This window comes from Bison bison, unplaced genomic scaffold (assembly GCF_000754665.1).
Source record: "Bison bison bison isolate TAMUID 2011002044 unplaced genomic scaffold, Bison_UMD1.0 scf7180017864472, whole genome shotgun sequence".
In the NCBI taxonomy this organism is placed as follows: Eukaryota; Metazoa; Chordata; class Mammalia; order Artiodactyla; family Bovidae; genus Bison; species Bison bison.
Window position 1 is genome coordinate 5,836,667 of NW_011495033.1, and position 11,568 is coordinate 5,848,234.

General features: G+C 38.9%; 1 protein-coding gene across 1 annotated transcript in view; it reads left to right on the plus strand.

The window, feature by feature from the left end:
• SUZ12 (SUZ12 polycomb repressive complex 2 subunit) overlaps window positions 1–11,568 on the plus strand; it is a 65,158-nt gene that overhangs the window by 14,435 nt on the left and 39,155 nt on the right. The window contains exon 3 of the mRNA XM_010861697.1: window positions 11,089–11,337. Within this exon, the coding sequence (XP_010859999.1) occupies window positions 11,089–11,337 (249 nt within the window). The remainder of the gene's footprint in view (window positions 1–11,088; window positions 11,338–11,568) is intronic.

The window sequence follows — 11,568 nt, forward strand, 5'->3', positions numbered from 1 at the left end:
CTGTTTCCCCCTCAGTGTGGCATCCTCCTACCGGCCTCTCACCACCTCCATACCTTTTCCTCCACACAGGTTTATCCTTCCCATACTGTGGGTTAAATCAATTTTTAATTTACCTACAACGAATTGAAAATACTTTTAGCAATGGGTCTGAGTAATGTAGTATGATTATATCTCCTTTCTAGTACCTGGGGTTAATCATTGTCTGAATTCCTTGTTAAGCTTTCTATGTAAATCTCACTTATTTCCCCCCAAATATTCTGCCCAAACTGTAAATCCCCATTCATTCAAACTCATCAAGGAATACATCTATTTTGTTTTTTTCTCAGAAATCTTCCTCCCATTCCAGTCTTCACTGTTGCTCAGTAGGCCAATACCACAACTGCTGTGGGATTTCCCTTCATCGTCATCCTGGGAATTTTCCTTACTTTTTTGTGAGTCCCCTGTTTCCCACTGGATTCCTTGTCTTGTTTTTCTTCCTGATTTTGGTACAGCACATCTTCTGCTAGCTTCCTGAAGAAAGACTGTAAGGGAGGTGATTTTTCTCTGACATCTTGCAAGTCTGAAAATATCTTTATTTGACATTGATCCTTCGTCTGGGTATATCATTCTGGGTTGGAATTCATTTTTCCTTATGACATTTTTCCTTAGACAACTATGAATTGTCTTCTAGATTCCAACATTAGTGCTGAGACATCTGATGAAATTCTTACTTTTGTCCATGACCCATTGTCCTTTATTATATTTTTATTATTTCTGGAAGCTTTATGTTCTTTGACTTTCTGAAAATGCCCAACGGTATGTCTTGATGTACATCTTTTCATTCATTGTGTAAGATACTCAAGGACTCCTTCACTGTAGAAACTCTTGCCCTTCAGTTCTGGAAAATTTCTTCCTTAACTTTTTGTCCCTTGCACAGTTACTCATTAGATCTCTCCCCTCCACACACATCTTCTATCCCACTCAATCCCCACCCTTCTTTCTCTGTTTTTACTTTCTCAAATTCATTTTATTGGTACATCGGTATCTCCAAATAATTCTAATTCTCTCCTCTTTTCTCTACCACTTCGCATTTCTCTTTTTTTTTTTCCTGCAAATTCTCTCATTTCCTTTTTTGTCTGCAAATTTCCTCAACTCTATTTTCCAAACTTTTCATTGCCTCTTTGTCAATGTTGCCTTCTAAACAATGATGTGCCAGTAAATAACAATGAACTCTCCCAAGAGGGGTGTGGGGAGCCATCATTGCTAGTGCTTGCCCATTTCCTCCGTGCAAATATTTCCACCATGCCTGATTTCAAGCCACCAACATTATACCCCTGAAAGCAGAGTTGGGGAGAGAAGCGTAGTAGTGTATCATTATGCTAGTATTTCTACCATATATATACAATACACAAATAATCTCAAGAGCATGGATAATGGTAAAATGTTAATAACAAAATAATTTGGAAGTGATGAGTTTTAAATATTACTTTTATTTTTAATATAATATCTTTAATTATAACCATATATAGCCTAAAGATATATTAAAAATAGAAGTAATACTCAAAACTCATCACTTCCAAATTATTTTATCTTTAGTTGTAACCTTATGTAACCCAAGGCTTCCCTGGTGGTTCACTGGTAAAAAATCTGCCTGTCAGTGCAGGAGACGTGGATTCAATCGTGGGTCGGAAAGATCCCCTAGGGAAGGAAATGGCAACCCACTCCAGTACTCTTGCCTGGGAAACCCATGGACAGAGGAGCCTGGTGGATTACAGGGTTGGGGAGAAAAGAACATGGGGTCACAAAGAGTCGGACATGACTAAACAACAACAATAACATAACCTAATTTTTACTAATGATTGTGTTTAACAAATGGATTGCATAATTCCTCAAGATTCACCAGTTGGCTCTTGCACACCAGTATTAGCCACCTCCTGCAAATTATTGCTTCGAAATTAAAAACCATGCTCTCTAACATAATTAAATCAGAGTAAGCTTCTAAATGCAGTTCTGATCACATCACTCCCCTGAGTGAAACTCTATATTGCTTCTCTGCTTCCTGACACCCTCAATAGTCAAGGCTCAATTCACAATCCACCTTTCTTATTTGTTCATCAAACAAATATTGATCAGGTGTCTGCTATGGGCAAGGTCTTAAGCAAAAGAGGCAGAAGATACAAGGATGAATTAAACACATTTCCTTTCTTTGATGTACTAACCAGTGTAGTAGGAGAAGCAGAAATTTAAATACATACTAATGTAATGAATGTGATAAGTACCTTTTAAAAGGTATGTACAACACAAACGACAAAATACTATAGGAATGTCTAACAGATGACTAATACAGCCTGGGGGATCTACCAAGAAAAAAATCTTTCCTTGTCTTCTAGGTCTACTAGTGGGTTGGGTTTTTAAATTTTATTTAGCATTATATACTTTTCTCATCACAAGCTCTAAAGGCAAAGTGGAGTTTTCGTTTTGAAGAGTCCTAGTCTTTTTTTCTATAAGAAATGTCCTCAGAATAAACTGCTGGTTAATTCAGTTAAGTGCACAAATACTAGACTGAACTAATAGGTTTTTAAAAAATCTATCAATATATAGGAAAGGCAGGAGTATTAAAGTATGTGAAATAATATAAAGTATTAAATTTCTGGAGTATATTTACATGTATGAACAGAAGAAATGTCATAGAAAATATGTAAAACATAAGTGAAAGCAATAGGATAGCAGCATATGAAATATACTTGAAAGCTATAACTAAGCCATAAGAAGCTTCCCAGAAATTAGAGAATGTCATAGGATTAGCAATTATCTTATCAGAAGATGAGATTTTTCTGACCCCAAATATTTGATGTTATGATCTCACTCCAGACTGAAAATAATTGATCCAGTGGAATCTTCTAATTGTGTAAAGAAATAGGCCCAGAAAGTTGTAGTGACTTCTAAGGCCATGTAGATGTTAGTTGAGCTAGGATTAGAGAAGCTAGGTAGCTTGGCTCCCATTTCAATGTGTCTTTTCCTCTTAACACTTTATAAATATTTGCCTAGGGGCAAGCTCAGATGTTCACCAAGCAGTCCTGAAGCAACTTTATGCAGATATGTTCATTTTTTTGTTAATGAGTTCAACAAACATTTATTGAATGCTTATTCCACAGTAGGCTTTAAAGATGAAGATTCCCTGCAGGAGGGCAAGGCAACCCACTCCAGTATTCTTGCCTGGAGAATCCCCATAGACAGAGGAGCCTGGCAGGCTACAGTCCATGGGGTTGCAAAGAATTGGACCTGACTGAGCGACTAAGCAAAGCACAGACATTGGCTAATGGGATAGACAAGTCCATACACTGTGGGTAATTTACTCTATCTGGAAAGATTAGGTGATATTTTCATGTCAGAGATGACATCTAAGTTAAAGTGATAAATGTGTAGCACTTTGATGAGGAAACGAGGGGTAGACATTCCAAACATAGAAACTATAGAAATATTCATGGAATAATGCTTAAACTGGTGTGACTGGAGAGCAGGCAGTATAGCCATCAATATAACGAGGTAAAATATAAAAGTAGGAAGGACTCTGACATTGCAAGCCCTTTTCCTGAGAAATAAGGAACATTTATTAACTTTACAAAAGGCTCTGTTTGAAGTATTGTTTGAAGCAGGATTCAGTAGCTCAGGCACTTGAAGAAGTCTTCAAGACTCACAGCTTTCCAGACCACTTGCTACCTGCCATTCTTCTCTCTGAAATACTCCCAAATTCACAGGGTCAGGAAACATTTATCACAGAATAAAACAAGTTCCCCAACACTGTTTGCAGGTTTTCTAGTGAAATTCCCTGTGTTCAAGATATATTCTATTCTCCCTTCTTCCGCTCAGACAGTTCAGTAAAATTTTAAGATTTCCAAGAAATGAAAACTAGCTTCTAAGGAGGAAAAAAGGGAACTCTGCTTTAACTGAGTATAGAAGCAACATCATTAGAATCAGAAAAATATAACTGATTATTACAATTTCTCAGGAGTCCTTTACGTGAGAAACCTGAAACATGCCCCTTATGATGGGGATTCATGTTAAAGAGGAAGCTCCTGGTTTAGAGGGTGAGCTCTGCCAGGAAAGAGCTGGGAAGAACTTCATTGCCTCTTTCTCTCACCAATGTTTGCTGAGAAGGGCAATGAGTTGTGCCACCCTTCCTTGTACAGGCGGATTTGGTTGTCATTTCTCCCCTTAAAGGAATCAGAGCTCCTTGGAGAAATGGCTGATATTGACTATACCAAAGCCTTGGACTGTGTGGATCACAACAAACTGTGGAAAATTCTTCAAGAGATAGGAATACCAGACCACCTGGTACGACAGAGGGGACGACAGAGGATGAGATGGCTGGATGGCATCACCAACTCAATAGACATGAGTCTGGGTGAACTCCAGGAGTTGGTGATGGACAGGGAGGCCTGGCGTGCTGCAGTCCATGGGGTTGCAAAGAGTCGGACATGACTGAGCGACTGAACTGAACTGAACTGAAGACTAGGATAGGGAATATACAAGATGAGGCTGACACCTAGAAGAAAGTAAGAAATTGCTAAAAACAAAACACAAATGATGGGGCCACATCAAAGGGGCCAATCTCCCCAATGGCTAAAGCAGGAACAATCTGAACAACAAAATAAATAATGTAGCATTGGATATAGCCCAAAGTATCCAAGTAAACACCCATAAATAAATAATTGAAAAAATACAGAGATGAGGGAGAAAAGTCTCCTATATAGAGAAATTGTGAATAACTTACAAAGTTACTCTCCCATCAAGGAAGAAGAGCTTAATTCACCACCACAACCTCCATCACCACACCTGAGTGTGGGCTACACATGGGGACTTGCTTCCAAAGATGGGAGCGGAGAAGACTGTCAAACACTAAGTTGGTTTGGTGATTAAGGTTAACATCATCAATGACGATCATGTTGATGGCAGGTACCCTGAACATGAAGTGATGAAAATGACATTTCACCTCCGAGATCTTACTCCCCAAAACTCATAACCCCACTCAATTAGAAAACTATCAGACAAATCCAAATTGAGGAACATAATATAAATTATCAGTACTGTTTAAAACTGTCAAGGTCCATCAAAAACAAGGGAAGTCTGAGAAGCTGTTACAGGTCACAGACTAGAGGAGACTAAGGCGCATGAGGATCAAAAGCAATGTGGTATCTTAGATGACGGATGGAGAAGTAGACAGACATAGATGATTAACTTTGTTTTTTGAGGGTATTTTTTTGACCACTGGAGGCTTTCAGGTATCTTAGTTTCCCAACCAGGGACTGAACCTAGCCCCCTGCAGCGAAAATGCCAAGTCCTACCCCCTGGACTGCCATGGAATTCCCTACATGATTAACTCTGGACAAAACAGAAAACATTCATATTATTTAAACACCCATGAAACATTAAAAATAATTGACCATTTGGGACCCTAAAAAAGCTTCAACAAATTCCTAAAAGCAATTTGTACAGGCCTCTTTTTTTTTCTTCATAGTGTAACAATTAATTGAAGATTGGTTGAATAAATTACTGAATTTTTGTTAAAAGGCCTATCAACTTATTTTTTAACATTCCTTTCTGTGGGCAATTCAGGCGGCTCAGATCTTTTTGGATTCTCAGCATTTTTCAGATATTTTTGCTTTTACCGGTGAAAGAAGATTTTTATATTCTTACATGATAAGTACAACATAAACTTTCCTGTTTTCATTTCCCATTCTAAATATTGTATAGTTTACCTTCCTACTGGCACTCTTCTACATTATTTGACATGTTTTGAGCTGAATTTTTAACCCTTATCTGCTCCATTAGAGAAAAAATAACACTTTTTGCCTTTTGTTTATTGTTTCATTCAGGAATCAAAAGTAGAACCCATGTTTTATAATTTTATAGAAAAGGACATTTGGATGAATTTAACTTTGGTATAGCGCACTTATTTTTTTTAGAATTAAAGAACTGGGATAACTTTAACAATAACCTGTATCAGTGTTTCTTGATTTTTTCCCTCTTTACCTAGTTTGATTTTTAAAAAAGTTCCTATTCTCCTACCTCTGTAACCCATGTCTATCTTTGTAGGGAAATGTGCCTTAAGAACACATATTATAGATGTGTCATGTGGTATATGGAAGACTGTCTACTTTTTCATATAGTCATTGATAAAGAACTTTATTTTTACTGATTATAGTATAAGAACTGTAGATAGTTTTGTTTTTCCTTTCAAAAACAAAATTATAATGCTGAACATGATTTCCCACATAATACATGCTCTACCTTCAACTTCCAGGGATTCTGTTATGGACAAAAATCACTATTCTAAATCAATCCTTAATTTTATATTTGAGAAAACAAAGACCAGAGAACTTAAATAACTTTATCAAACTCACACTGTGAAATAATGACAAGTCAAGAGTTGACTGATAGTATAATGTTCTTTCTCCTAAGTTTGTTGCAAACTTTTAAAATCTAGGAGAAAATTAGATTTAAAAAATAGAAATAGAGCCAGAAACATTTCTCTCCTATTAAGAAAACTCTCTTCGAAGAGTGCTCTCTGAAGAAAGCCCAACCAAATTAATTTTTTGGCTTCTGTGTATTAATTTGATCCCCAAAGTACAGAAAGTTAATTTATCTTGATATGAAGTAGAAGTCTTACTCCCCAAATTGTTCTCTTTACAGTGCCTCTGTGATAAAAAATGGTTACAGAATTCTGAAATCTATTGCCTAGTGCTTTTATAATCTCAGGGAATTTCTTGCAGGCACATAGGGTATTAGATATCCCAGTGGCAACTTGTAAGCTCTGTGTTGTTCTATCAAAAACAGCTGCCAAATCATTCTGTAGTCTCTTCAGGACATCTCTCTCATTCAACTTAACCATGAAGGTGGCAACTTTCTCAAACTAGTCACATGAATAAGTTTTTGTAGGAAGCCATGAATATGAAGGAGAAAAAACTAGCTCAATCAAGAATAATAGCAATGTTTCCCCAGGATCTAGTTCCATTGGATAGTGTGCAGGCAGAAATAAAATTCTGAGTAGAGTAAGGTGGAAAAGAACTTTTTTAAAGAAGAACATACAACGTCCTAAATAAAACTGAATGTAGACGCTAAGAGGCAGCTTTTCCACAAGTATTTAACCCTATAGATTCTCTCTCAGCATATACTTCCTGTGTAATCTTAGCAAATAAAACTCTGGAACTCAGCTTCTTCAGGTGTATAAAAAGAGGCTTAAGCTAGATACTATCTAAGTTTCTTCTAGCTATAAAATTTGTTTTCACATAACAAAGTCATTTATAAAGAGTAATTGCCAAATATACCCGTCAAACGAAAACTCTCTCAGGGAGATAAGAACAGTATCTGTAAAACGACAACAAGCTAAAAATAAAGGCCTGTATCTCTTAATTTGTTCTGATTATCAATGGTAATCAGAAATTGTACAATGAAGGTGAACTTACAAACTTTAAATGGAAATTCAGACTACAGCATTATTATGGAAGTGGTATAATATCTATCTAGTTTTGTTGATATTATTTATTAAGGATGGTGACATAGTAATGCTTTTCTTCCCCTTAGAAAATAAAGAGGAAACTTGGTTTGGAAACAATCAGTTCACACAAAGATAAAGGATAACAAAAGCAAGAAGATTAAAATTTTTTTTTCTGGGCAGGACATGAGTGAGAAACAGAGATTTTTTTTCATCTATGTTTCACTACTATTAGTAAACTTCATTACTCTTAGCATACTCATGTTTTTCATGGTGTCAAATTTTGAGGTGAATATAGCCCACATTATTAGTGCCATTTTAGCTCATTGTTCCTCATTATCAGACTTGGGAAGGTAGCAGAGAGTAATGCAGTGGTTTTCAAAAAATATTTCTTGAGCAAGCAGATCCATTATCTTTGAAATTACAGAACACAGAGAAGCAGAACAGCCCTGATTGCAGATGAATGGGGAAGTAGAGCCTACGCTTGCTTTTTGAAACTCTGGGTCTTCCAAGATGACAGCCTGGATACCTTTGTTTTACTGGAAAACACATGGGGTTTTGAGTTCCCTGTAACTGGGTTCAAATCTCAGCTTGCCCACTTAAAAGCTGTGGGATGGTGAGAGAGTGACTTAATCTCTCTGAGATTCAATTACTTGTGTGTAAGAGACTAACAATAGTAAATAACAGTTTTACAACTGTTGTATGGATAGAATGCTCAATAAATCTCAATTCATTCCTGCTTTTGCTTAAAATTAAACATAAAATCACTTGTCCCACAGTTTAAAACAAATGGGCATAGTAGTTATCTTCAGTTATAGGCCTCCCCAAATTCAGGTTTAGGTATTTCCACTGTGTCTCAGGTGGTTTCTCCTCCCTCAGGTTATTAGTGTCAAGTTTCTTTTTGTCCCAGGGGTTCTAACTATGCCTTACTACCACCCTTATTATATCTAGTTAAGCCTAGATAAACACACACACACACACACAAATCAGGGGTTTATTATGAAAACCCCATAATACACAGTGAATATTCCATGGTTCTTATATTTTTCTTTTCTAGACAAAGGGAAAAATATGCAAACTTTAAGTTTCAAACAGAACTGTTGAAATTATTTTTTCATACTAACTTTTATTAGGAAGGTTATTAATATTTTTACGTTGGAGGCCATTCCTTTTTAAAAATCAAATTTGATTATATATCTTTCAGAACATGTCAGCAAATACAACTTTAGTTCCCTCAAAGTGAGACTTAAACGTTCTTTTTCTTCTGATATAGCTCTTATTGGCTTACTCTAATAGACTCAATGCTTAAAGTGATGGGTCTGAGTCACAGCTCTGCCACTAAATGAGCAAGTGACTTAACCTCTCTGAGCCTATTTTCTCTTCTGTAAAATGAAAATAATGCCAGCTTCATAGGATCATTATGACAAATCGAGGTAACATACCTAAAAGAATACTCACAGCTATAAAGGTCAATATGATGGCCATTCTTTCCTTGCACACATATCTAGTCTGGTGCTAGGAAATATAAAAGAAAAGGTTAGTGGCCTTTGCTTTTTAGGGGCTTACCAATTCCAAATATGCATGAAAGCCAAAACAAACAAAACCCTTGAATGCAATTCAAATTCAGTGTGAGGCCGGGAACTAAATATATACCTGTCTTTGACCGTGAATTGGCATCACCAGTCTCAAAAACAGTTGCCACACCAAACTTAAAAAATAACAAAACAACCTAGTCACAGAAGTGACCAACCTTGAGGTGATCTATTAACATTTTATCTATGGAACATAATCTGATTAAGAAGATAGTAATGTGACCAAGATAACCCCCTAATTAATTCTAATTTGTTCGAGGTTTTAAGGATTTTTTAGTATGCTACGTACATTCTGGACAAAGGAGAATACAAAAAGTGAGAATGTGTTATACAACTCTTCCATAGCATGGATAGCTTTGATTCTCATCATCAATACTGGTTAGCTACTGTACATTAAAACTACGCCCAGGGTGAAGCCTAGAATGCTATACCATCGCATTCTTAAAGGAAATACCTTTTAGCAACATCCTAAATCCTTTGGTTCCATTTCTCTATTCACTGAAAATTTACAATAACCTCTTTGGCTCTACCTGTATTTCCACCCTCCCCTTCAAAAGGAGAACCCTATTCTCCTAAATGATGAAGACGGGTAATTTTGTCAGTTATATTTACTCTTAGCCTTTAGGCTTATAACTTGATATTTTGTGATTTGCTTAGTATGCTTAGTACTCCAGACCTTGAATGAATTGATGAAACTTCATTTTCTAACCCTGTAAAGCTAAAGATGAGCAGTTTAGCAAGATCTAATACCCCACAAGCCTCTCAGTTCAGGAAAGGGTTATTTCAGAAATCTAAAGAACAAAACAAAATCTCTTCTTTATTTTGGCAGGGGGAAACAAAAAAATACTGAGTACAGAACAGTATAACACAGGACAGCATTCTGAACTTTTTGTCTGACTAAAAATACAGACTACTTAAAAACCAGCAACAGGTATACCTACTTTTGGATGTGTTTCTGAAATGCCAAATTTTATACTACATGCAAAACCTGCAGAGCTCACTTTCTTAAGTAGAAAATGCATTGATAAAATAAGCGCTTTGGTTATTTAAATAACCATTCCAAAGATGCCTGCTTCGTAAACAGCATTTTGAAATTAACTATAAAGGGCCCAACGCAAGCATTTAAAAAATATAATTGGAAGTATGAAATGGATCTGTGTTTATAGATTGCAATTTTCGAAGATAATATTTCATTTTAATGTAATACAAGACCACAGGATTTCAACTGGAAGGACGTCCTTAGAGATCATATTGCCCAACCTGAAATTCAAATCTCGGAGTATTAGCTCGACTCCAAACCAGTCCGGACCGGAAGCCTGAATCGGGCCTACGCATCTCTTTTTAAAAGAGACAGGCGAAACACCGGATTCCCTCTACAGTTTTTGAGCGCAAAATGAGTAGATTCTCAAGATGGGTGTAGATACTTCTAAAAAATCATCTAGTTTGTCCCTCTGACAACTCTTCTGGTGTCCGGGGATCAAATATCTAGGTTTTACTTCTAACATGTTGAGAAGCCACAACCTCTCTCAGTAAGCATCCTGAAGCTTCACCGCACCTTCAGAAAATCGTTTTCTTCATTTGATTTTTGGACATTCAAGCTCCCTAGAAATCGCTCCCTTTGGTGGAGCCCTGCGGCGTTCGAAAGAGCAGCAGCCGCAAGCCCTTGGCTGCCCCAGTCCTCTCTGAGTCTCGCTGGGTGGGATTCGGCCAAGGGCGCCTTGAGGCACGTGGTGACGAGGGGACCAGGGAAGCGATCCCCGCCCTGCTAGCCCCTTAGACCAGAAGCGACCCGACCCGACCCGACCCGACCCGACCAAACCCCGAGGCAGGCCCCTTCCTGTGAAGTTAGAGACTCGACGATCCAGCTAGGATCTCGGTTCATTTAACAGGGCCCTCGCCCCCCAGTTCCTCAGAGGCCCGCCTCTCCTCAGGGGTCCTGTATACCCCGGGGGCGGCAACTGACGACGCTCAGAAGGCGAGAAACGGCTCCCTAAGCCGCTCGCTGGGTCCCTCTCTCCCCAGAATGCACCGGGGCCAGCAGGAAGGCCGCTCCGACCCCTAATTTTCCCGCGAATTCAGTTCAAAGAGGCGGCCGGGCCCGCGATCGGCAGCGCGCACGGGCCAACCAAGCCGCGCCTCCGCGAGAAGCGCCTCCGCGTGACTGACGGGGGAATCCGCGGGCCAACGGGCTGGGCGGCCGGGCGGCGCGCGCTCCCGCCGACCAATCAGAGCGCCGGGCGGGGGAAGTGGGCGGAGCGAGGCCAGGCTAGGGTGAGCGGTCTCTCGAGCGGAGCGGGGTTCTCAGGAGGAGACACTTTTTTTTTTTCCTCCCTCCTTCCCTCCTCTCCTCCTCCCTTCCCTTCCCCTCTCCTCCCCTCTCTCCTCCTTCCCCCCTCGGTCCGCCGGAGCCTGCTGGGGCGAGCGGTTGGTATTGCAGGCGCTTACTCTCCGGGGCCGCCCGGCGGGTAGCTGGCGGGGGGAGGAGGCAGGAACCGCGATGGC